Below are 26,357 nucleotides of genomic sequence, written 5' to 3' on the forward strand. Positions count from 1 at the left end.
AGATGTAGGGGGCGGGGTTATAGGACCCTGCCCTCGAGCGAGAGATCAGGCCCAACTCCAAATACAGCCTGAGCAAGTGGGGGTTCATAGGCAAGGAGCAGGGTGGGGGTCAGGGGATGGAAACAGGAGGTAACCTCAAGGGGAAAGGGCTCTGTCTGCGCTCACCTTCCAGGATACCAGGATTCTTGCCGAAGGCAGGCCAGGGCCATCAGACATCACCTGGGGGCGGGAGGGGACCCCAATTAAATGTCAAGGGTAATGAGATAGTAACGGGGCGGGGGGGGGGGGTCCTGGTGAAAGCGATGTAGAAAGATTCCTGCTAAAATCGGACAAGGCGCAGACGAACACAGAAGTCAAAAATCAGGCTGTTAGAGCAGACAGACGGCTAGGCCTGAGCAGGGAAACGGGGACCACAGGCCAGGTGTGTCGGGAAACCACCCATCTTGTAAAGCGGGGGCGGGGGGGGGTCCGTGGGCAGACGAAATCAGGAACCTCCAGATTGACAGGAAACCAAATATTTTGGGGGTCCTAAGTGTCTTGGAGGCAGAGAAAAGTGGGAAAAGGCACAAATCTTCCGCATCCGAATTGCTCGTTACACTCCAATTAGCCTTGCAGAAAAGAAGTTCCCATCATGAACCTACGCCGCCACGGACACTTCCAGAGCTAAACAAGGACGAAAATGCCGCCGCCCTTTGAGGAGGTGGAGCTGGAGTGAAAATCAAGGAATACGACCCCCCAGGCCCCTCCTTCCCAGTAAATATTCTGCCCATTCATTTGTGTGTCTTCATAACCGGTTTGCCAAAGAAACGCAGGGCAGCTGCTCACCTGTCTGCCCGCCTTCCTTCCGGGGGCTTATTTCTCAAATAAGTTCTCACTTTATTTTCTCATTTTCTGTCGTGTTTCTGAATTCCTTCTACAACAAGACAAAGAACCTTTCCGCGGGAACAACACCTAGTTGGGAAAAGGCGCAGGAGAGCGGAATTAGAGTTGTCAGTGAGAGGCTCTTCGTCAGTATACAAAAACGTAACGGTGTGGATGCTTCAGGTGCCAAGAGCAGAAAGATCCCCTCCCTCCACCGCCAATTCCCCACTCCGCACGGTGGGATTAAAAGCCAAGAACTGGCGCCTCTAGTTCAAATCCAGGCACCTCGTGTGGGGGTTCTGCTGTTTACTCCGCTTTCCCTCACATACTGGCATCATCCTCAGGCAGATGCCAAGGGGGCTGCTGCATTCCGGCCATTCCTTCTTGGTAAAGCAGCCCACCGCATCCCCGCTGAGCGTCTGGAGCAGCCTCCCCGCAGATCTCATTGGCCAGCACTACCCACCGCTCAACCAATCCCTGACCAGAAGAATGGGACCACCGGGAGGCTTGAACCAATCAGGACCTGCTCTCTGGGGCTGGGACGGAACCGGGATGGGGGCTGCAGGTGCGAGAATGGAAGCCTGCACCTCTGGTATTAACAGGGTTTCTGAGTAGGTGGAAGATGGCTGAATTTTACTCTCTTCCTTTTGGGTCCATTCTGTAAATTTTCTATAATAAATCTTGGCTTTTCTTTTAATAATTGTAAAAGGAGTCAAAGTCATTGTGCGGGTGGGAGAGAGAGAGATGCTTCAGGAACTGGAAAAGCCGGAATAATAAAGCAGGCTTTGCTTTAGGTACAATCTTTGCTCCTGGGGTTTAGCAGCGAAAATTCATCAGAATCCCCTTGGCCCCTAAACTCCACTTGTGCCGAAGTGGAATTCCTACTGGAATGAGGCCAGTTTGGGCCATCTGGTTATAGCCCAAGATTGGGGTGGTCTCCCTTAGGCGGCTGCACTTGGAAATAATGGCCAGGTTTGCAGCAAACTCTGAGGCAGACTGACAGAGCAAATCTCGAAACTGCAGCAAGAAGGACTGAGGGTAGACTGCGGAAGGACTCTGACCCCATGAACGCCAACTGGGCTCACCACCTGGAAACTTTCCAGGCCTTAGAGAGGTTTGGAAAGAGGGAGATTGGACATGCCTCCAGGAAAACACACTTCCCTCGAGCAGGTCACAGATCTGGGAGGCAGGGCAAGACCAAAGCCGAGGTTCACTGTAATTATAGCGATGGGCAGTATCTCTTTTCTCCTTAACGGCCCTGAGGTGGGGATGCTTGTCCCATCCTTCAGAGAAGGAAGCGGAAGCTGCAAGAGGTAAACTTATTTGCCCAGGCCCCTGATACCAAGTGGTGGTAGAACTGAGCCGAGAGCCCGGCCCACTCACCTGCAGCAGGGCTGGAGTCTGCGTTGGTTCAGAAGCCTGGGCCACGACTACCTGGAGATGGTTCATGGTCAAGATTTCTTTTTCATCCCAATCTGGGAACTCTGGAAAAGATGCCGTCACCCCCAACAATCTGATGAGTGTGCGCGCACGCGCGCACACACACACACACACACACTGCTGCTGCTGCTGATGTACGGTGCTCTAACTTGGGGTCCTCTCCTCCTGCAGGCCCAGATATCTCACCTGGCACCACCCCCCTCGGATCCCTAGATGTGCGCTGTCCAGGAGAACTTTCTGGGACAGTGTTGGAAATATTCTATATCCGCGCTGTCAAATGGGTTAGCCGCTAGTCACAGAGGGCTGTTGAGCGCTTTGAAAGGAGCTAGTTTGAGGGACGAAGTTTTTTTTAATTGTTTTGTTTTGGTTGGTTGGTTGGTTTTTTAGGGCCGCACCCACAGCCTATGGAAGTTCCTGGACCAGAACTAGAAGGTCCTTGAATCCAAGCCACAGCTGCAACGTATACCGTAGCTACGGCAACGCCAGATCCTTTCAATCCACTGCTCCAGGCTGGGGATCAAATCCGCACCTTTGCAGTGACATGAGCCGCTGCAGTCAGCTTCTTAACCCATGGTGCCGCAGCAGGAACTCTAAGACCTAAATTTTCTAAGGCATTGAATTTTCATTCATTTAAGCTTATTTATAGTTATATGTGATGAGTGGCTATGGTATTAGCACAGTCCTGGGCCCTGTATCACCCAGGCCCTGTCCCAACAGAGTTCGAAGTTACATTTGGTCCCTCCCACTTCTCCAGCTTCACCCCCCCACCCCCAACACACACACACTCATCCAGGATGCTGCAGTCTCTTCAGTTCAACTTGATGGCTAACTCAGTCTCCATGCCCTTGCCCGTGCTGTTTACACTCCCCAGTACACCTCACCCCACCTCCTTCTTGCTCCCACTCCAGGCCTCAGTTCAGACATCCCCTCCTCCAGGAAGGCCTCCCTGCCTCTCAGGCTGAGTGAGGCATCCCCTCGGGATCTCTCAGGCCCCTGGGCTCCCTCATCCCAGTGCTGATCACTCTGGAGCATCACTGTCTGGGGATAGGTCCGTCCCCTCCCCTACACACACACACACACACACACACACACACACACACACACACACACACACACACACACACACACACACACACACACACACACACACACACCCATGAGCCCCCTTGTGGGCTGAAGGCAGAACAGGAGTTGTTTCAACCATCACCAACACCCAGCACAGGGGTGGGCATACCAAGTGCATGTTGGAGTGAATGAATAGAGGGATTTTTTGCACAACTGTGTGAAAAGCTTCAGAGTGAGCCAGCCACAGGTCAAATCCATCTGTACCTGCTGGCAGATCTGCCTCTCTCCTTGAGCCTCAGTTTCCTCATCTCTGAAATGGGAAGAGTTATGCATGGTGGATGCGGGATGAGGTGTTCCTAGCTGCCTGGTCCAAAGGGATTGCTCAACCAGAGGCCACTGTGACTGTTGTTGTTATAATTGCTGCTGTTGCTACTGACAGTCACACTGGGAAGAAGGGATTGAAAGGGGTCAGGGAGGAGTCCTGGGAAGCCCCAGGAAGTTCCCCAGTCACCCTGGAAAACTGGTTCAACCGGTGTCTGCACGTCCATCCCAGGGAGCACAGGTGAAGCCTCCAGAGCCTGTGGGAAAGGGGTGCTGGGCTAGGCTGGCCTCAGCTATGCCTCAGAGCTACCTCCGGGACCCCCACTGAGCTGGGCCACTTCGGATGGGCAGGACCCAGCCCTCTGACCCCCTTGGTGTCCAGTAAGTGGCCCCTTGGCATCTCCACAGGACGCCAAAATGGAGATTCCTGCTGGGGCCCAGCAGCCCTTCCCAAGGGGCCTCCTGCTCTCAGGTAAGGAGGAAATGTACCCCCAGGTCTGGGGGGAGAAGGGGTACTTAGCCCAGGGGTTGAGGTTTCCTCTTCAGAAGGGAAAGAATGTCAGGGAAGATGAAATTATTAAGAGCATGATGGGAAAAAGAGGCAGCAGAATCACAACCTCATCCCCACTTTATCTTTGGAATTTTCTAGAACATCAGGACCATGCGGGGTGGAATTTACTGGTATCTGACTCCCTGCTGAATTCCCAGGGCCTAGAAGTCTAAAGGATTTTAGACCTATCATATATAATTGGTATTGTAGCATAAATAATATATTGGTTTAAAAAGTATTGGTTACATTGGAGTTCCCGTCATGGCTCAGTGGTTAACAAATCCGACTAGGAACCACGAGGTTGTGGGTTTGATCCCTGGCCTTTCTCAGTGGGTTAAGGATCCAGCATTGCCGTGAGCTGTGGTGTAGGTCACAGACGCGGCTCGGATCTGGCATTGCTGTGGCTGTGGCACAGACCGGTGGCTACAGCTCCAATTAGACCCCTAGCCTGGGAACCTCCATATGCCACAGGAGCAGCCCTAGAAAAGGCAAAAAGACCAAAAAAAAAAAAAAAAGTATTGGTTACATGCGTGAATAAATTAATTCAGAGAGTCCATGTGTTTAGAGGCAGACCACATAGCATCTCAGGACCAGTGGGATGGCAAATCTGTGGCATCTCTGCTTGGATCTCACTCCTGCACCCAGGACAGACAGCACGAATCAATCCCAGCACGGCTGCCCCTGAGTGGCACCCAGAGCTCCCCGTTGAGGACCTATAGGAAGGAGAACGCCATGGTCCCTGCCCAATGCTTCTGATCTCAGGCCTCCCCTGTAACCCCACAGCCTCAATCCTGGCCCTCTGGGTCCCCCAAGGCTCCTGGGCAGCCCTCCGCATCCAGAAGATTCCAGAGCAGCCTCAAACGAACCAGGACCTTCTCCTGTCTGTCCAGGGCATCCCAGGCTCCTTCCAGGACCTCACCTGGTACCTGGGGGAGGAGGCCGATGGCGGGACGATGCTCTTCACCTACATTCCGGAGCTACTGCGGCCCCAGAGGGACGGCAGCGCCATGAAGCAGCGCGACATCGTTGGCTTCCCCAACGGCTCCATGCTGCTGCGTCGTGCCCAGCCCGCTGACAGCGGCACCTACCAGGTGGCTGTCACCATCAACCCTGCATGGACCATGCGGGCCAAGACTGAAGTCCAGGTGGCTGGTGAGTGCTGGGCACTGGGGGAGGAAGTGGGGAGGCGAATGCACCCTCCGCGGCCACCAGGTGCCAAGCTCTGTGCAAACATTTGGTGCCCTCCTTTATCCACGCGCCACACACCGATTGAGCACTTACTGTATACCAGTCCCCGAAGGTAGCATTTAGTCCTCCTGTGTATTAACAAATAACGTTATCCACTGAATGCCTACTTTGGGCCAGACACTGAGCCAGCCCCTGGAGAAGGCACCAGCTCCTTTACTCCTCATGAGCATGAATTCAGGAAATATTTCTTGAGCACCTACTGTGTGCCTGGTCCTGGGGGATACGTGTTCATAAGTTTAGGTATTTATGAATGAATCCACTCTGGGCAAAGCCCCAGAGATAGGGTACTAGACAACAGCCAACAGCGAAGAGTTCACGGGTGCTCGTTATGGACCAAATACTGTTCTAAACACTCGCCCCAGAGCAGGGCTTCTCAACCGGGGTGCTACAACCGGGTTCTTGGGTGCAGGGGCCTGTTCTGTGTGTTCAGAGCCCTCTCTGGCCTCTAGTCACTGGATGCCGCAGGCACCCTCTCCACCGTGACGACCAAAAATGTCCCCAGACATTGCCAAATATCACCCCTGTTTGAGAACCACTGCCCTATATGAACTCACTTCTACCTTTTCTTGAAACTCCATGAAATGTAACACGCCAATTATATCTCCATAAAACCAGAAGGGAAAATAATTTCTCTACCTTCCCGAGCAGACCTAGTCACTTATCCTCTCCGTCCCCAGAGAACTCCGCTCACCCCTTTACCTTTGTGCCTGTCATTGTGTGTTCTAATTTATCACCTTAAGGACTTATCTCACAGAGCTCCTGTCGTGGCTCAGTGGAAACGAATCTGACTAGCATCCATGAGGGCGCAGGTTCGATCCCTGGCCTCGCTCAGTGGGTTAAGGGTCTGGTGTTGCCGTGAGATGTGGTGTAAGTCACAGATGTGGCTCCGATCTGGCGTTGCTGTGGCTGTGGCATAGGCCGGCGGCTACAGTTCCAATTGGACCCGTGGCTTGGGAACCTCCATATGCTGTGGGTACGGCCCTAAAAAAGACAAAAAATAAATAAATAAATAAATAAATAAAAATAAACAGGATGATGTGACCTGGGATGGGCCTCGCTGAAGAACTGACATTTGAGCAAAGGGAGGGAAGAAAGCTCTGAAGATTTCTGGGGCAAGAGCTCCTGGTAGCAGGAGTTCCCGTCGTGGTGCAGCAGGAATGAATCCAACTACTATCTATCCATGAGGATGCAGTTTCAATCCCTGGCCTCACTCAGTGGGTCGAGGAATCCAGCGCTGCCATGAGCTGTGGTGTAGGTTACAGATGTGGCTTGGACCTGGCGTTGCTGTGGCTGTGGTGTAGGCCGGCAGCTGCAGCTCCAATTTGACCCCTAGGCTGGGAACTTCCTATGCTGCAGGTGTGGCCTTAAAAAAAAAAAAAAAAAAAGCAGAGTTTCTGGTAGAGGGAACAGCAAGTGCAAAGGCCTTGCGGCTAGGCTAGCTTGATGTGTTCAAAGTACTGGCAGAAGGACACACGGCTAAAAGACAGTGAGCAAGCTGGGTGTTGGGAGCGGAGGTCTACAAGGTAGACAGGGGCCAGGCTCGCAGGCCATGGAGAGAGAGGCAGGAAGCCACTAGAGGCTTTATCTGGGGAGTGATCTGTTTCACAGCTTAACCCATCCATGGGGCACTGGGCAGGGTGACTCTCTGTTTTATCCAGAAGGTTTAAGGCACTTCTCGAATACCAGGCAGCTCATCAGCAAGTCGGCAGCAGAGTTGGGACTCGAGTGCAGGGCCTCCTGAATCAGACACACGGCTGCCTCTGCAGTCGCTAAACTGCTCATCCACTCTTCAGCAAACAGTCCCCAAGCACCACCTCCTCAAGGCCTCCACGGTGTCCAGACAGTGCTGGAAGTGCTGGGGACACAGTGGTGACCAAAGCGGCTCTGGCCTTGCCCTCCCAGGGCTCACAGCCTGGTGGAAGGGCGAGGGGGACAGATATCAATCACATAGTCATAATCGCACACGCATACACAATAGAGCATCATGAAGCTTGCAGGTACTATGAAGGGAAGGAAAGTACAGGAATTATGAGGCTACAAATAGGAGTGTCAGGGAGGTTGCCTGGAAAGGCGATCCTTCAACAAACCTTGAATGGCGATGGCCATTCTAAGTAGAGAAGAAAGCGTTTTGGGAGGTTGGGGGCAAAGCCTGTGCAAAGGGCCTGTGGCAGGAAGCTGGTGGTCTCATGAACTGAGCTGGCAGGAGGCCAGCATGACTGAGGCAAGACAGTAACCAAGGGCCTCCCAGGAGGCCAGCACAACAGGCCGCCCAGGATTCCAGCTGGTGGAAAGCAAGTGCTCTGTCCTCCTCCAGGGGGCGCCATCTCCAATCTCATCTCTGCTCCGGGCCTCTTGGCCAGGGATGCCCACCAGGAGAGTAAACAGGGTGTCAGCTAAGGCTGCTCTGCATATTCTGAATCTCCTCTTCCAAAATCCAGAGACAGAATGAGAGAGCTGGAGAGACAGACAGGCAGAGGGACAGAGAGAGAATCTGGTTGGCCCTGTCTGGTCTGTGGTCTGCTTCCCCTTGAGTCAAGAGTCCATCCCTTGACAGCAAATAAGATGGGGAGCTGGGGAGCAGGGTTGGGAAGATGAGCAAGGACTCAAGAGCTGCCATGCTTTGTAACAGTCACAATATAAACTTATTATTTTCTTTAGTTTTTGCCTTTGGGGGGGGGGCACATGTGCAGCACAAGAACGTTCCCAGGCTAGGGGTTGACTTGGAGCTACAGCCACTGGCCTGCGCCACAGCTATAGCAGCACAGGATCCAAGCCATGTCTGCAACCTCCACCACAGCTCACAGCAATGCCAGATCCTTATCCCACTGAGCGAGGCCAGGGATCGAACCTGCATCCTCATGGATACTAGTCGGGTTTGTTGCCACTGAGCCACAAGGGGAACTCCAACTTATTATCATTTTATTCATCATCAATCCTTTAGCACCTAGAGCCATGCTTAGCACACATTAGCCACTCGATAAATATTTGCAAAGCCATCTCCCAGCTACAGAACACTCATTACATGCCAGGCACCTCCAACCAAGCACTTTGCCAACCTCATCTCATTCCATCCCCATTAACAACCTTGCAGGTAGCCCTGGGATGATCCCCATTTCACAGACGGGTAAATGGAGGCCCAGAGAGGGCCCCACGGCACACCTCTGGGAAGGGGAGGAGCCCAGGCTCCAGCTGGGTCCAAGTTCATGGCCCTGACCCCTCTGCCACCTGGCTCTTCCACGGGGCCTCCCAGAGAAGCCCTGAGGGGTCTCCAAGGAGACAGCAAGTTAAGGGAGCGGGGAACCGCCTTGGCTTCCACGGGGCTGAGCACAGGGAGCAGAGAAGCCAGGCAACCCACTGAGTTCAATGGAAAAAGAACAAAGGAAAATGCAGAGGGAATTGGGGTTGGGGTTGGTTGGGGGCGTCCTCATGTCAGGATGGGACTTCTTGGCCACCAGGGCACTTATATTTAGGGACAGCTGGGGCCCTGGATTCAGCCCCCCACCCAGGTGGGAGAAGAAAGTGGCTGACAGCACTTCGGGCGTCCCAGGAAACACATACACTTGATCTCTCTTAATTATGAAGCAGTTTGGCTGTAACAGAACCCAATCCCGGCTGGCATGTGCAGAAAGGGGGTTAATAAAGGATAGTATGTCTAGGAGTTAGCTGGTGGCCTAGTGGTTAAGGATCCGGTGTTGTCACTGCTGTGGTGCGGGTTCGATCCCCGGCCCAGGAACTTCCTCATGGTGCGAGTTATTTACAAAACAAAAACAGGCTCTCAGAAAAGAAACTTGTGGTTACCAAAGGGCGGGGGAGGGATAAATTAGGAATTTGGGATTAATAGATACACACTTCTAATATAAAAGAAACAACTAGGACCTACTGTATAGCACAAAGAACTATATTCAATATCTCATGATAACCTATGATGGAAAAGACTCTGAAGCCGTACACCTGAAACACAATATTACAAATCAACCATAAATTTTTTTTAAAAACCTATAAAAAAGTAAAAAATTAATTTTTGGAAAAAAAGTAGTATGTGCTCACAGGACCGCCACAAAGCTGGGGGACCAGGAACAAAGAATAAATGACTCGGTAGAACTGCTCCTGCCAGAGTGACCACTGCCCACAGCATCAGCCTCAGAACCCCTGCCTAAGGGGCCCTGGAAGGCAGCATTCACTCATGCATTCATTCAACAAACATCTACTGAGCACCTGCTGTGTGCCAGGCGCTGAGTTTACAGAGGGAAAGTACAAAGATCGGTGCCCTTGTGGAGTTTGCATGATGGTGAGCCTGCCAGCTCTGTCTTCACAAAGGCCCCATGCAGTACCGGCATCTCTGGCCTCTGGACCCAAGGTTCATGTAGATGCATTTGATCAGGGAACCTGGGTCACGGGCCCAGCGGAAAAGGAGCCTAAGAAAGGGAGTCTCTGGCAGGACTCCAGAGGTGGACAATTCACAGGAACTCAAGAAAAGGCCCACGACATGTAGGTACCACAGCTGTCCCCAGTTTACAGGTGAAGACACCAAGGCTCAGAGAGGGGAGTGCAGTGGCCCAAGGTCACACAGCCTGTAAGCAGCAGAAACTGGGCTCCAAAGCACAGATGCGGTCGTTTACACAGACACAGACAGTCATCTACAGCTGGCGTCTCTTGTCTCATAAATCTAGTCAAGAGGATTTGGGACTTTCGAGCAACCTGCACGGGCTCCTCAAAGCCTTTGGGCCCTCTGACACCCATGGCGGTTACTTATGGAGCCCAGCTCCCCCTGACTGCCCAGGTGCAGAGTGCTCCTCACACATTTACCCTCTGCGGGCTCCCAGGCAGGGCGTGATGATCCCCATTATAAAGATGGGAAAACTGAGACACAGTGTAAGTAACATGTCCCCATGTCTAGGGAACAGCAGATGTAGGACCAGAACCCAGGTTAGCTGGCTCCGGAGCGCCCACTCTTAACCAGGACTCGATTCTGCCTTAGCCTTAACAGCCAACCACTGAAGACTAACGATGTGGCCCCAAGGGTTTAGTACTTACCAGTGATGCCGTTACCAAACGAGACGCCCACTCGCCGTTGGGGCTCTGGCTGAACCGAAGTCCCCCTGGAACGGACAGGCTTTGGTGCGCATAAGACAGGCTTGACAATGGCCAGAAAATGGAGAAGGGGGGTTCCTGTTCTAAAAGCATCTTCTCCCCCAAGGGGTAGGAGGAACAAGGGGACTTTCGGGGTTAGGTGGCCCACAGGTCCTCAGGGCTGCAGGAAAGGGGCGGAGAGTTTCAGGGGCAGCCCAGGCATGCGCAGTCGTCCGCAGTCCTTCACACGCAGTGCCAGCCGTGCCTGGCACCGTACGAATCCCCCCTTCAGGGGAAGATTTGAGCGTGGTCGTAAAGCAGAGGTAACTCTCGGACATCTTGAGGTCCCATCTGGGCTGGCACGTTGCTCTGATCCAGTCTGGGGCAGTCAACCCAGTGTGTCTCCTAAAGCACAGCTGCAAAACCTCTCTGGTCAAACACCAAGGGCTTTTGAAATAAACGCAGAGATAAATCAAGGCAAATGTCCTTCAGCTTTCGGGGGTTGGTATGGAAACACAGGGATCAACCAAGAAGGAAAGCCCACCACCTTGGATCTAGCCGGTTCAGGCTGGTTTCATCGTGAGCCTTTGTGGCATTCTGCTGATAAAAACAAAATTAGCTTGTGTGGTTAAAAAAAAAATCTCATTATTTTGCAGCATATGTAAATATTGAATCGCTATGTTTTATACCTGAAACTAATGAAATGTATGTCAAAACAAAAAAGTTTCTGTGCCTAGAACCAGGACTGCATAGCATGGCTGACGACACAAATTTAGCCAAATGGCCAAACCTCTCAGAGACTTTTTTTTTTTTTTCCCAGTCTTTTTTTAGGGCCGCACCCACTGCACATGGAGGTTCCCGGGCTAGGGATCCATTCGGAGCTGCAGCCACCAGCCTACGCCACAGCCACAGCAACTGGGGATCCGAGCCACATCGTCGACCTACACCACAGCTCACAGCCACGCTGGATCCTTAACCCACTGAGCAAGGCCAGGGATGGAACCCAAATCCTCATGAATACCAGTTAGGTTCCTTAACCACTGAGCCACGCCGGGAACTCCACAGAGCCTCTATTTTTAATGTCTGTAAAATTATAGCAGCAACAACACCGCCCAGCACAGGAGCCTTTAGAGGACTGGCTTGGCAAATCCATGTGAAGCTGCTGCTCTTGAAGCTGTGGAAATAAGGAACAAGCAAAGGAGTAAAAGCAATGTCTGTTAACTCAGAGCTTGCTGTAGCAAGGGAGTTAATCACTACCGCTTGGATTTTCAGCAGAGACGCCAAGGCAGGCACGGGGGTGGGCAAGCTGTATCGTGGAAAACAGGAAGGCTTCAGGTGTGCCCCACTTGGAGGCTGATGGCATAGAAAAGCTGTTAGGCGGGCTAATTAGAAGCAGAGCATCTTAGGTAATTGATCTGGGTACATACGTGGCTTTCTCTGGTTGGTCCTAAGTTAGAAGCAGGGACAAAAACGAGGGGGCTGTTAGCTGTTAAGTCCTGGCTGTTTGGCGCTGACTGTTGCAGAAGTTATTGTTTTGGTCCCAGCATTGTACCTAGAGACAGCAATCTGGCTTCCTGTGTTTGAGGACCAAAGGCAGGCTGGCTTCCTGAGCTGTTTACAGGAGGGTTGGTTTCCTGGGCAACATGCTGCACCTTGTGAGCTAGAGTCCTGTTCTTATACATGGTCTGGCCATTGTCCACTTGTATACTGGTCTCTCAAAGCACTTTTTATTCATTGATTTTTGCTGAAGTGTAGATGATTTAAATATTGTCTTAATTTCAGGTGTACAGCAAAGTGACTGAAATATATACACACACACACACATATATGTAGACATAATAGATATATGTATTTTTTATTCTTTTCCAGTATAAGTTATTACAAGATATTGAATATCGTTTCTTTTTTTTTTTTTTTGGTTGCACCCACTGCACATGGAGGTTCCCAGGCTAGGGGTCCAATCGGAGCTATAGCCGCTGGCCTACACCAGAGCCACAGCATTGCCAGATCTGAACCGCATCTGCAATCTACACCACAGCTCATGGCAACACCAGATCCTTAACCCACTAAGTGAGGCCAGGGATCAAACCCGAAACCTCATGGTTCCTAGTCGTTAACCACTGAGCCACAACAGGAACTCCTCAAATATCGTTTCTTGTGCTATATAGTAAATCCTTGTTGATGAAGAGTGCTGCTATAAACATAGGAGAGTATGTACCTCAAAGCACTTTTTAGAGGTGATTGTATCTAATCAAAGAGCAACATGGATACATCTGCTCCACAGAAGAATATCCAGAGGATTCTTCGTTTATAGAACTGGGTACAGATAGTCCCAGAGACCAATGAAAAGCCAAAAGAGGAGTTCCCATCGTGGCACAGTGGTTAAAGAATCTGACTAGGAACCATGAGGTTGCAGGTTTGATCCCTGGCCTTGCTCAGTGGGTTAAGGATCTGGCATTGCCGTGAGCTGTGGTGTAGGTTGCAGATGCGGCTCGGATCCCGCATTGCTGTGGCTCTGGCGTAGGCCAGCGGCTACAGCTCCAATTGGACCTGTAGCCTGGGAACCTCCATATGCCGCAGGAGCGGCCCCAGAAATGGCAAAAAAAAAAAAAAAAAAAAGACAAAATTTTTAGTCTCAGAAGAAGAAACAATGTAGATTCAAGAAGCTGAGCTTGGCTCAAATGCTGGAGGCTTGAATCACTTTCAGGTGGCTTCACTCACCTGTCTGGCAGCTCACGCTAGCAGGCTGTCAGGGGGGGTAATCAACTAGATCATTATCACGTGATCTCCCCACTGTGGCTGCTTGGGCTTCCTGACTACATGGCGGCTGGGTTCAGGGTCCATAGAGGGAGAACATGTGGAGAGCCAGTGTTCCCAAAGACAGAGGCAGAAACTCTACGGCATCTTCTGACCTAGCCTTGAAAATCACACACTGTCACCTACACTGCATTCCTTTTTTTTTAATTAATTAATTTTTTGCTTTTTAGGGCCGCACCCACGGCATATGGAAGTTCCCAGGCAAGGGGTCAAATCGGAGCTGCAGCTGCCAGCCTACACCACAGCCACAGCCACACAGATCCTTAACCTACTGAGCGGGGCCAGGTATCAAGCCCGCATCCTCATGGATGTTAGTTGGATTCGTTCCCAGTGAGCCACGACGGGAACTCCCTACACTGCAATCCTTTGATTGTGATCCACTTGTGTGAGTCACTAAGGTTGGTCCAGGTTTAAGGGAAGGGGATTAGACCTTCTGCTGGATAGGAGAAGGGCAAAGTCCCATCCAGAAGAGCATACGGTTGCAGTCAACTTTGAAAAAATATAATGATTCACAGGATTCCTCTTTACAAACTCATCGTCTATAAGAAATGGCAGGAAATATAACAAATTGTGAAAATCATGTGAATGACGCAAGGTTTCTGCTGAAGCAACAAAAACTGCCTCTGGTTGATTTAAGCAAAGGAACAAATTAAAAGATCCTGAGCAGCTCAAAGAGTTTCCGGGTTGGCAGGAAACCAGGTTTGAGAGGTATTGTATGTTGAATTATGTCTCCTCAAAAAGACATGTTGAATCCTAACCCCTAGTACTTCAGAATGGGACCTTATTTGGAAATAGGGTCTTTGTAGAGGTAATCAAGTTAAAATGAGGTCACTAGGATAGGCTCAAATACAATTTGGTCAACACAGAGTTTTAAGGTATGTTTGAACGAGCTGTTCAGAGAGGTGGCTGCAAAATGCATTTGGGGCAGGTTTCTGCCTGGATAAAGCTTGGGGTTCTCTTTGCAAAGAAGTAGATGTGGATAGGCCCTTGAAGGAAGCAAAATGACGCCACCACTCCTCAGCAGGAAAGGGCAAGGCCAGGCAGGGTAGGTGATTCAGGGAGCTTCCTGGGCTGCTTCCAGAACTAGGAATCTCTCTTTCCATAATTCGGAACCACAGTCCTTCACTTTATTCTGATTGGACCAGTCTGAACCAATCACCAAGGCAAAAGGAATGCTGTACCCTGATTGGTTTAGGTCTGGGAGCCTGCCTATCCCTGATCCAATCACTGTGACAAGGGGGTGGGAATATACGCATGAGAGCCCCACCCAGAGCTGGGATGGGTGGGTCCAATTGGGCCTGAACCCCCAGAGGCCTCCCAGTGGGAGATGAGCCCACAGGTCCCTCTCTACCGGCTTTAATCAACTAATTGCCTAATTAAGTTAGTAAGGTATGAAGGAAAAGTGTATCAGGAGTCCCCTTGCCCTGGGATTGTCAGAAAAGTCTTCCTGAAGGAGCTGGGAATAGAAAAATGAGCCGGAAATACAGCGTGGGGAGGAGTGTGCCAGGCAGAGGGAGCCGCAAGCGCAAAGGCCGGGGTGGGCAACCCGGAGTGAGGAAGGGAGTGGTGCGTGATGACGCTGGGTGGGCATATGGGGCAGCAGGGCCAGAGTAAGCAGATTGGAGAAGGGGGTCTGAATGTTACAAGAGTGGGCAATGGGGGGAGGGGGGTGGACAGTGACCTGGAGGCTCCCTGAGTCACAGCCTTGGCCTTGCTCCTCCTCCTGAGTCACTCACCGAAGCCTGAATTTGCACTCGCTGTTGTGGGGATTCAATGAGGCAGAAGGCACAGAGGTTGCTGGCCCAGGGTCTGTAAGAGGGGGAGACTTCGTCCTCGGCCCAAAGGCAGCCCCTCTCAGCCTTGGTTTGCACACCCACGTAAAGGGCCTTATTTAGCCTGCTCCGCCCAAATACCAGATAAGCCTGGATACAATATATCTCCTTTCTCCTAGTGACAAGATTAAATTTCCAAATGGGTTTCGGACTTTTTCTTTTCTTTTCTTTTTTGGCACGCTCTCGAGGCATATGGAAGTTCCGAGGCCAGGGACTAAACCCGTGCCACAGTTGTGCCACAGCAGTGGCAGTGCCAGCATATGGAAGTTCCCAGACCAGCAGTGGCAATGCCGGATCCTTAACCCACTGTGCCATGGGAGAACTCCTGAACAGATAGAATAATGAATAGAAAAATGACCCATGAGGTTGTGGGTTTGGTCCCTGGCCTTGCTCAGTGGGTTAAGGATCTGGCGTTGCCGTGAGCTGTGGTGTAGGTTGCAGGCTCAGCTCAGATCCTGCATTGCTGTGGCTGTGGTATAGGCCGGCGGCTACAGCTCCAATTCGACTCCTAGCCTGGGAACCTCCATATGCTGTGGCAGCGGCCCAAGAAATGGCAAAAAGTCAAAAAGAAAAAAAAAAAAGAAAGGCAGGAGGGAGCCTGGGGCTGGGAAGATGAAGTCGCACATTAGTGCTCCGTGGATAGTCACGAATGCATGGCGGGCGGGTGTGGGGGGGAAACATCACAACACAATCCTCTCTCTCTCACACCCTCAGAAAAGCCGAAGGAGCTGTCCATTACAAACCTGCCCATGAGTGCTGGGATCGTGGCTGCCATCATCATTGGGTCCCTTGCCACCGGCTCTGTCTTCGTCGGCAGCATTGCCTACCTCCTGGTGACAAGAGGCTGGAGGGCCCAGAGCCACAGGTATAGGAGCCCCAGGCCTTTCTCTCCTTCCCTTCCGTCTCCACACACCCTCCTTGGGTCCCAGGGATTCTTCTTCCACATGTCACGTCATCCAACTTATACACAATCTCATCAAACCTTGGAACACCCAATGTGGAGAGGATCCCCTATCTTGCATTAGACAGAATTCTGCATGGCAAGGGACAGGAACCCTACCTTGAAACTGGTTTGTCAAAAAATAAGAAATGTTTTTGTCCTATACAACACGAGCTTCAGGTATGCCTGGATCCAGGGGACCAATTTTTGTCAAGAAACTCCTCTGAAGGTCTCTCAAATCTGTATTTCTCTATGGCAGCTTCATTCCCAGGCAGCCTCTCCCCTGAGGTGTGACAAGATCGCTCCCAGTGGCTCCAGGATTACATCCCAGGAGCTCACCACCCAGAGGAAAAAATGGTACTTTGCGCCTGATAGTTCCAACAAAAGCCCCAGGGCTGCCGATCACTGGCTTAACTTAAATCACATGTTTTTACATGAACCAATCACCACGACCACGTGTTAGAATGTTCTGATTGGCCAAACTTGGGCAATCTGTGTAGCCTTGGAGCCAGAGATAGTGACCAAATGGATTGAGAGTGGGGAGAAGTTCCCCAAAGGATAACCAGACGCAATTGCCGAAAAATTGGAGTGGATAATGGGCAGGCGAAGGCATCAGATTCTGCTTACTTCTATGTGGGGTGGTGGTAGTGGGGGTGCTGTTTCCCCAGGGGAGAATCTATTCATCAAAAGTTCCAAAAAAGCAGGGTGGGGGGGGGTTTCCCATCATGGCTCAGTGGAAATGAATCTGACTATTATCCGTGAAGATGCAGTTTCAGGAGTTCCCGTCGTGGCGCAGTGGTTAACGAATCCGACTAGGAACCATGAGGTTGCGGGTTCGGTCCCTGCCCTTGCTCAGTGGGTTGACGATCCGGCGTTGCCGTGAGCTGTGGTGTAGGTTGCAGATGCGGCTCGGATCCCGCGTTGCTGTGGCTCTGGCGTAGGCCGGTGGCTACAGCTCCGATTCAACCCCTAGCCTGGGAGCCTCCATATGCCGCGGGAGCGGCCCAAGAAATAGCAACAACAACAACAAAAGACAAAAAGACAAAAAAAAAAAAAAAAAATGCAGTTTCGGTCCCTGGTCTCAGTGGGTTAAGGATCTGGCACAGCCGTGAGCTGTGGTGTAAGTCACAGATGCAGCTCAGATCCCAAGTTGCTGTGGCTACAGTGTGGCCAGAGGCTACAGCTCTGATTTGACCCCTAGCCTGGGAATCTCCATATGCCTCAGATGCGGCCTTAAGGCAAAAAAAGGAGTTCCCAATGTGGCTCAGTGGTTAACGAATCTTACTAGCATCCATGAGGACGCAGGTTCGATCCCTGGCCTCCCTCAGTGGGTTAAGGATCTGGTATCACTGTGAACTGTGGTGCAGGTCACAGACGAGGCTCGGATCTGGCGGCGTGGCTGTGGCTGTGGCTGTGGCATAGGCCAGTAGCTGTAGCTCTGATTTGACCCCTAGCCTGGGAACCTCCATATGACACGGGTGCAGCCCTAAAAAAAAAAAAAATTCCCTCCTCATCAGATCAGCCTCTTCAGAACGTCCTCTCCTGACCTTGGTTCTGAGCTGGTTGGCAGAGAAGATGTCTAATTTTGCTCAATAATCCCCAGCAATCTGTCTCTTCCTTCAACTCTTTCTTATGTGTTATAGTTTCTTGACCTTCATGATTCTATTTGTCTTTCTCTGAATACCTTCTAGTTTAGGGCTAGCAAATAGTTTTCACACCCCAGCCCAATGCCAATCAGTAAATCCATTGACACTTATTTGTTGAGGGCTTGCTATGTTCTAGGCATTAAAGAGCTTGGTGGAGAAGGAGGCGGGGGTTGTATCTAAGTTCAGTGAGAAAGGATGCTGTGATTGATTAACAATGTCTGCCACAGTCATAACAAAGGTAGTGGAGGCACATAGCCACTCCTGCTAGATATCCTTCTTGGCTCTAAAGTGATTCAAAAAGAGGTGATGGGGGAGTTCCTACTGTGGCACAGGGGGTTAAGGATCCAGCATTGTCTCTGGTAGTGCAGGTTTGATCCCTGGCCTATCGCAGTGAGTTAAGCACCCAGTAGGTCACAGCTGCAGCTTGGATTCCATCTCTGGTCCAGGAACTTTCATAGGCCGCAGGTGCCCCCCCCCCGCCCCCCACCACACACACACAAAAGAAGCGATAGGACAGATTTATTTGGCTCACTGGCCATAGTTTTCCAGTCTCTAGAACAAACCAAGGCTGAGAGACTAGGAATCATTTGCCAAATAGCATAGAACTGGCCTCTCAAGGGCGAGAAGTTCCCAGCATAGAAACCCTACCTGAATGCCTCATGAGCTCCAAAACCAAAACTAGACCCCACAAGACCTGACCCTCTGACCAGCTTTCTTTCCAATAGCCAGGGATTCTTGATAAGTTTGAAATATTTCTAATTTAAAAACTTTTTACCTTTTTATGGTGTTTTTAAAGTTACGATTTTTTTTTTTTTTTTTTTTTTTTTTTTTTTGGTCTTCTTAGGGCCGCACCCGCAGCATAGGGAGGTTCCCAGGCTCGGGGTCGAATCACAGCTACAGCTGCCAGCCTACGACACAGCCACAGCAACACCAGATCCCAGTCTGTGACCTATACCACAGCTCATAGCAACGCCGGATCCTTAACCCACTGAGCAAGGCCAGGGATCGAACCCGAAACCTCATGGTTCCTAGTCGGATTTGTTTCCGCTGTGCCATGACAAGAATTCCCTAAAGTTATGGTTATTTTTAAAAGTGAAAAGAATTCCTCCTTCTACTCTTTTTGCATGATTCTGCTAGTGGCCAGTGAACATCTCAATCAGGTTCTAGTCAGCCTTTAACATCTTTCCAAATGCTCGCTCGCTTTTATAAAGAGAAAACCAGCCACACCAGTGAGCTACACATCTAAACCATGGCTTGATTTTCCTAAATTTTCCCACGTTCTACTTAGGTTCAGCCATATGAAGTTTTCTTTTCATTCACAATGTAAAAACTTCTTTTCGCTTTTTTTTTTTTTTTTTGTCTTTTTAGGGCTACACCCAAGGTATATGTTGGATCCCAGGTTAGGGGTCAAATCGGAGCTGTGCCAGATCCCAGCCACATCTGCGATCTACACCATAGCTCAGAGCAACCCTGGATCCTTAACCCACTGAGCAAGGCCAGGGATCGAACCTGCGTCCTCACGGATGCTAGTCAGATTCGTTTCCACTGAGCCATGACGAGAACTCCACACAATGTAAAAATTTCTGAGGGGTCTCTTGGCTTCCATTCCTGCCCCCATAGTCTGTTTCCCATTTAGCAGCCAGAGAGTCATGTTAAAATCAGTCAGCTCAGGACATAGGGTCAAGGCCAAAATCCAGACCATGGCCCAGCCCAATCTGCTGCCTCCCTACCCCACTACCCTGATGTCATCTCCTCACGCTCTGCCCCAACCATGGCCCTCTCCTTGCTGGTTCCTGTTCTTGCCTCAGGACCTTTGCACAGACTGCTCCCTCAGCCTAGAACTCCCTTCCCGTTTCTGCATAGCTGATCCCCTTGGCTACTTCAAGCCTTTGCTCAAATGCTACCTTCTCAGGGAGGCTCCCCCACCATCCCACCTAAAACTGCACCCACACACCCACCCTCTGGCCCTTTCTGTTTTCATTTCCTTTCATCACACTGTTAACTCCCTGACCTATCCCTGGCTATTGTGTATTTGAATTCTCTCTCTCTCCCCACTAGAGTGTCCACTCCAGGAGGCCAGGGGTCTTTGTCAGTCCTGTGTCTCCAGGGCCGTCCACAGTGCCCAGCCCATGGGCCATATTTTGTCAATGATTGCTTAACAAATTAACGAATTTACAGTAATGATGTCTTTTTTTTTTTTTTTTTTTTTTTTTTTTTTTGGCCATGCCCTCAGCATGTGGAAGTTCCCTGACCAGGGATGGAACCTGGGCCACAGCAGTGGCAACGTTGGATCCTTAACCTGCTGAGCCATCAGGGAACTCCCCCAGTGTACTTTTTAAATAGGGGTATTCAAATGAGCCAGTTTAAAGCCAAATATGAAGGAAATCATTGAAACAGGATGAAGCAGCAGAATGTCTCGGTGGTCTGTGTAAACGCTGGCATTAGGGAAGCACGGCTCGTTGGAGGAAGGCGGCAGCAGGGAAATTGAGGAAGAGCTGTGTGGCTGGAGACAATGGGAGAAGAGGCTGGGATGAGGGCAGCTCTTGTGCTGGCTCTTTCTGAAGCAGGGACCATCTCTGTGCGCCTGAGGGGCTTTCCAGCTTCCCTGAGTCTCTCTCCACCCACCTGAGCATCTTCCTGTCCTCACATGTTCCCTCCCTCCCTATGCCCCCAGGATGATGGCCTCGGAGAAACCAGAGCTGGGCCCCCATCATCATGCCGGTAAGCCAGAGGCCTCGGTCTTGCTCCCCAGCCCTCCGCATGGCTCTCTCCTCTTCTCCCTCCAAGCCAAAAACCCCACTGCAGTCCCCAACTTGGGGGCCCCCAAGCACCTGCCCCACCCAGACCTCACTGGGCCTCCCCAGACTCAGCCCTCAGAGTCTTTTTTTTTCCCCCTTTGGTCTTTTAGGGCCGCACCTGTGGCACATGGAGGTTCCCAGGCCAGGGGTGAAATCGGAGCTGTAGCCACTGGCCTACACCACAGCCATAGCAACGCTGGATGCTTAATCCACTGAGCGAGGCCAGGGATCGAACCTGAGTTGTCATGGATGCTAGTGGGATTTGTTTTTTGTCTTTTTGCCATTTCTTGGGCCGTTCCCGCAGCATATGGAGATTCCCAGGCTGGGGTCTAATTGGAGCTGTAGCTGCCGGCCTACTCCAGAGCCACAACAACGCAGGATCCGAGCTGCGTCTGCAACCTACATCACAGCTCATGGCAACGCTGGATCCTTAACCCACTGAGCAAGGCCAGGGACCGAACCCGAAACCTCATGGTTCCTCGTCGGATTCGTTAACCACTGAGCCACGACGGGAACTCCAAGTCGGTTTGTCAACTGCTGAGCCACAATGGGAACTCCCAGCCCTCAGATTCTGAGTGCAGCAGCACTCGCCCAAAGCTGCTTCTCCTCTTCTCAGGGTCTGGCACTCCCGTCCCTGGGCACCATCACACTCACTGGGCCACACCGGTGGTCCTACCCGCCAGCGGTCACCACCCAACCCAAGCTCCACCTCCCAGATCCCCACACACCCAGCTCCCAGCCTCCCGGCTCACCTCCACCGCATTCCTGGGCAGGGTCCTTCTAAAACTCTAACCCTGTTGCTCCTCTGCTCAAAAACCATCTTTGGCTCCCCAGTACCCTTAAGACAAAGTTCAGGCTCCTTGATATGGCTCTCGAGGCCCTTCATCAATGGGTCCCCACTCTCTTCCTTGGCTTCATCTCTCACATGGACCATTTCCATCCTCCAAACAAAATGAGACAACGAAATGTATATACGTATATAAAATCCAGACGGACGAAACAGTTCCTCCAACAGGCCCAGCTCTCACACCACCAGGCCTCTGCACACCGCTCTCCTGCCTTTGCAGAGCCTCTCACCTCTCTCTCAAAGGTCAGACAGCCCCTCCTCCAGGAAGCCCTCCCTGACTCCCCTACTCCAGCCCTGCCTGCTCTGGGTTAGTTCTGTCTGGGGACAGGTTTGTCTGCCCCACTTGACTGTGTGCCCGAGGAGGGCAGGGCCAGTGCTGCCTCCGTCACCACTGTGTCCCCAGCATAGGCTGGGCCAGAAGAGAGCGTAACACTAATGTTAGTTGAATGAACAAACAAATGTCAGCAGCAGCTAAAGCAGGCCTGTGGGCCCGTCAGCCGATTCCTCCCCTCGTGTTCTGCTTCAGGCGACAACAACATCTATGAAGTGATGCCGTCTCCGGTCCTCCTGGTGTCCCCTCTCAGTGACACGGGGTCCATGAACGCCATGGCGGTAAGCTCCTGCCCCCTCTCTCCTCATTCCCCTTCTGACCTCACGCCTCCCCTCCAAGTCGACTGTGGTGCCCCAGGGTGCCTTGTCACATAGTTTGGGAACTGCCGTTCTCTCTCTAGGCTGCTCCCCACGTTGAAAATCATAAACAAGGAGTTCCCGTCATGGCTCAGCAGAAATAAACCCAACTAGTATCCATGAGGATTCTGGTTCGATCCCTGGCCTCACTCAGTGGGTTAAGGATCCAGTGTTGCCATGAGCTGTGGTGTAGATCCTCAGACGCGGCTCAGATGGATCCTGCGTTGCTGTGGCTGTGGTGTAGGCCGGCAGCTGTAGCTCGGATTCAACCCCTAGCCTGGAAACCTCCGTATGTCATACCTGCGGCCCTAAAAAGACAAAAAAAGAAAAAGATAGAAAAGTCGTAAGCAAAAGAGACTGGAAGGAAACAGCACAACATAAAGAGCATTGGTCTCTGGGTGTGGAAGCTGATGGGCGGGCTTTGTTTTCCTCTTGTAAGAATCTGTATTTTCTACACTGAGTAAATATTCCCTTTATAATCAGGTGGGAAGGGGGGACAAGAATAATCAAATAAGAAGAGAGACTTACATGTGCACTCTGAGAAATGATACAAATGAACTTATTTACAAAACAGAAATAGACTCACATGGAAAACAGACCTATGGTTACCAAAGGGGGAGGGAGGCGGAGGGGATGAATCAGGAATCTAGGACTAACAGATACACACGACTAGAAATAACGTATTCAGCGAGGGTCTCCTGCATAGCACAGGGAACTATCCGCAATATTTTAAAATAATCTGTAAAGGAAAAGAACCTGAAAAAGGCTATATATACACGGTTATATACGAACAACTGAATCACTTTGCTGTACACAGGAAACAAACTACACTTCAATTTTTAAAAAAAGAGGGAGAGAGTTCCCTGGTGGGCTAGCAGTTAAGAGTTCCACGTTGTCACTGCTGTGGCACGGGTTCCATCCCTGGTCCCAGAAAGTCTGCGTGCCACGGGGGTGGCCCAAAGAGAGAGAGGCTTAAAAGCTAAGACGACACGCTTAGAACCACAGGTGCTGACGGGGAGGCGGAACCTTAGCGGGTGATCGTCACGCACTGGCAGCGCCGCCCTGACGCCAGTTTCTCCGCCGAGCACAACGGGCGCGGGAGGTTAAGCCCATCCCCCGGAGGCCCCACACTCAGGGGAGGAGTGGGGGTCGGTCCCTACACTGAAGAGCCAAGGCGGGGTGGGCGTTGGGGCGGGGGCGGGGCCAGACTCACCTGTGTTCCTGCCTTGCAGCCGCCGCCCCTGCCCCCGCCCCCGCCCCCTGCGCCGGAGCCGGAGAACCAGCCCTACCAGGTGTGCAGCTGGGACGGGGGGAGGAGTCAGCCACGGCTCGGTGGGCGGGGCTGTCCTTTCCGAGCCCGCCCCCAGCTCTCGGGGTCGCCGGCCCCCCGGAAGCGCATCGCAGCCTCGCTGAGAGACCATGGGCAAGTCCTTGCCCCACTGGGGGTTCCAGTCCCCTCCCTCGTCGAAGGGATTCCAAAGCAGTGAATTCGCACGGACGAAATGGAGCCCAGAGAGGGAAAGGGCCTTGCCCAAGGTCACACAGCGGGTCAGGTTCCGAGTGGGACCCCACCCCCACCCCCTGCAGGAGCCATTCCCGGGCCTGGATCTCGGCCCCCCTTCATCCCCCTCCTGTCTTTCGCTGGGTCTCTGCCTCCGTCACCGTGTCCCCGTGTGCCCTGCTTGGACTCTCTGGGCTCCTCTCTACCCATCTCAGGGTCTCCCCAGCCCTGCCCCCAGCTCTCTGTGTGTGCTTGTCTTTTATCTCCTTTTCTGTGCTCTTCGCATAACTTCGTTTCTGTATCTCTCATTGGCCCTCCTTTTCTTTTGTGTGTTTTTGTTTTTTGTCTTTTTTTTTTTTTTTTTTAAGGCCACACCTGCAGCATATGGAGGTTCCCAGGCCAGGGGTCGAATCAGAGCTGCAGCTGCTGACCTGTGCCTCAGCGAGGCCAGGGATCAAACCCACGTCCTCATGGATGTTAGTCGGTTTTGTAACCCACTGAACCACAACAGGAACCCCCTGTCCCTCCTTTTCTATGTCTCTGTCTCTCTTGTCTCTTCATCTCTGTCTCCCCGTGTCCTCCCCTGGTATCTCTGTGTCTCTGTGTGTCTCTCTCTTTCCATCTCGGTCCTGAACCCCCTGCCCCGTGTGTGTGTGTGTGTGTGTGTGTGTGTGTGTCTCGCTCCATGACTCTCACTCTGCCTGGCTGCCCTGTCTCCCCCTGGCTCTCACCCCCCAAAAACAACCACTCTCTTTTCTCTCCCCCTCCCCCAGGACCTGCTGAATCCGGACCCTGCCCCTTACTGCCAGCTGGTGCCAGCCCCCTGAAGGGGTCCCAGGCCAGACCAGTCAGGGCAGGGGGAAACCTCAGCCCTCCCCGGGGACCATGCACCTGCAGAGAAGCCACACCAGAGACCCAGCAGGACCAGGCCGTCGGGGCTGTGGGCTGACGAGAGGACCCAACCAAAGACTCCACAGGGCATTGGGCTTGGCGCTTGTGTTTGGGGCTCGCTCACCCTCTGAGCATACAGCTGCCCTTAAGTCTCGTCCTCCAGCAACCTGGCCTGGGCCGCATGCCCTGGAACGGCAGACTCCTGCCTCTTTCCCACCGCAAAGTCCCCCATCCGGGTATTTGGCGGGGGCGGGGGAGAGGGTGATTGCAGACCTACCTCCAGCCAGACCTCACAAGCACCTGCTGGGCTGGGCTCCCTGCTCTCAGCCCACAAGGCCCCACCCGGCTCTGCTCATTGCCCTCGAAGCCCCTTCCCTGGGGACAAGGCAGCCTCTGCCACGCATGCCCTGGAGGACAAGGCACATGACAGCAAGGCATGGCCTCACGGGCCCAGGGCCCCAGATGACAGTCCTGGCCTGTTACCACGGCCACCGGGCCCCTTCCCTGCCCAGGCTGATCCCGCCCCTCTCAAAACTCAGTCTCAGAGCCTGTGGCCAACTTCTGCCCCATTTGCCCCCAAACTAAGGCCCTCAGGGCAGCCCCTTCCTTCTCTACCCCCAACCCAACCCTGTCCTAAAAGTGGTGGGTGCGATAATTTATTCACGCGCTCAGCAATAAACAAGCTGTGTGCCCCCCATGGTTCTGGATCCTGCAGCTCTGGCAGGGCCCGAAATAAAACAAAGCTTCCTGCTCTCTGGCAACAGTCAGGAAACAAAATAAATAACTAACATAGGTGGTGTGTCGTGTGTTGAGAGGGAAATCTAGAGAGGAGTGGGGAGTTCCCTTTGTGGCTCCACGGGTTAAGAATCTGACTAGTATCCATGAGGACATTGGTTCGATCCCTGGCCTCACTCAGTGGGTTCAGAATCTGGTGTTGCCATGAGCTGTGGTGTAGGTTGCAGATGTGGCTCAAATCTGGCGTTGCTGTGGCTGTGGTGTAGGCCGGCATCTACAGCTCCAAGTGGACCCCTCACCTGGGAACCTCCATGTGCCACGGATGCGGCTCTAAAATAGGAAACAAAAGAGAAAGAGAAGGGAGGTGGGAGTGTTAAGAGATTGAAGTTTTAAATAAAGAGCTCGGGGAGGGCCTCGCTGAGAAGGGAACATTGAACAAAGCCCTGAAGGAGGGGAAGGAGGGAGCTCCGAGGCTTCCAGAGGGAGAGCATTCCAGGCGGGGGGAACAGCAAGGGCAAAGGCCCTGAGGCAGAGTCTGCCTGGTGTGTTCAAGGAGCAACAAGCTGGCCGGTGGGGTGTGGAGGGAGCAGAGCAAGGAAGGGGCAGAGGGTGGAGGTGAAGCCTGGGAGATGGTGGGGCAGATGGTGCCCGGCGTGGAAGGCCCCGCAAAGACTGGCTTTTGCTCTGGGAGCTGAACAATAGACGGCGTAGGAGGCGGAATAAGGGCCCCTCCAAGTTCTCTATGTCCTAATCCCCTGGGAACGGTACCTTATGTGGCAAAAGGGACTTTGCAGATGTGATTGAGTTAAGGATGCCAAGAGGGGGACATTCCCCTGGGTTACCTTGGTGGTTCCCAAGGGTTACCTAAATGTCATAAGAAAGATAAGAGGGACACAGGGGAGTTCCCGTGGTGGCTCAGTGGGTTAAGAACCTGATATCTTATCCAGGAGGATGTGGGTTCCATCTCCGGCCTCGCTCCGTGGGTTAAGGATCCGGCATTGCCACAAGCTGTGGCGTAGGTCACAGAAGTGGCTTGGACCCAGCATTGCCGTGGCTGCACTGTAGGCCTGAAGCTGCAGCTCTGATTTGGCCCCTAGCCTGGGAACTG

The 26,357-nt window shown here is 52.3% G+C and overlaps 2 protein-coding genes across 7 annotated transcripts in view; one reads left to right on the top strand and one right to left on the bottom strand.

The window, feature by feature from the left end:
• Nucleotides 1–10,761, bottom strand: part of LOC106509492 (cell adhesion molecule CEACAM5) — a 118,176-nt gene extending 107,415 nt beyond the window's left edge. For all 6 annotated transcript variants that reach the window (XM_084961151.1, XM_084961149.1, XM_084961153.1 and 3 more), the window contains exon 1: nt 10,520–10,761. The gene's annotated coding sequence lies outside the window, so the exon portion shown is untranslated. The remainder of the gene's footprint in view (nt 1–10,519) is intronic.
• On the top strand, nt 3,889–25,307 carry CEACAM19 (CEA cell adhesion molecule 19). The gene is made up of 7 exons (XM_013994960.3): nt 3,889–4,159; nt 5,021–5,389; nt 15,919–16,069; nt 20,465–20,511; nt 21,962–22,047; nt 23,355–23,414; nt 24,397–25,307. Exons 1-7 carry the CDS (start codon nt 4,105–4,107, stop codon nt 24,448–24,450), a joined length of 822 nt encoding a protein of 273 aa, XP_013850414.2. The 5' UTR covers nt 3,889–4,104; the 3' UTR covers nt 24,451–25,307.
• The last annotated feature ends 1,050 nt before the right edge of the window (nt 25,308–26,357 follow it).

This window comes from Sus scrofa, chromosome 6, assembly GCF_054392235.1.
Source record: "Sus scrofa isolate SSC_HxYL_T2T_F1_AM1 chromosome 6, Sscrofa_HxYL_maternal_Yorkshire_Landrace_v2.0, whole genome shotgun sequence".
NCBI lineage: Eukaryota > Metazoa > Chordata > Mammalia > Artiodactyla > Suidae > Sus > Sus scrofa.

Excerpts from the sequence above, each read along its gene's own strand:
- CEACAM19 (XM_013994960.3), top strand. The coding sequence starts at position 4,105 with ATGGAGATTCCTGCTGGGGCCCAGCAGCCCTTCCCAAGGGGCCTCCTG. Across the intron at positions 5,390-15,918 it reads GACTGAAGTCCAGGTGGCTG|AAAAGCCGAAGGAGCTGTCC; the intron begins GTGAGTGCTGGG and ends TCACACCCTCAG. Across the intron at positions 16,070-20,464 it reads TGGAGGGCCCAGAGCCACAG|GATGATGGCCTCGGAGAAAC; the intron begins GTATAGGAGCCC and ends CTATGCCCCCAG.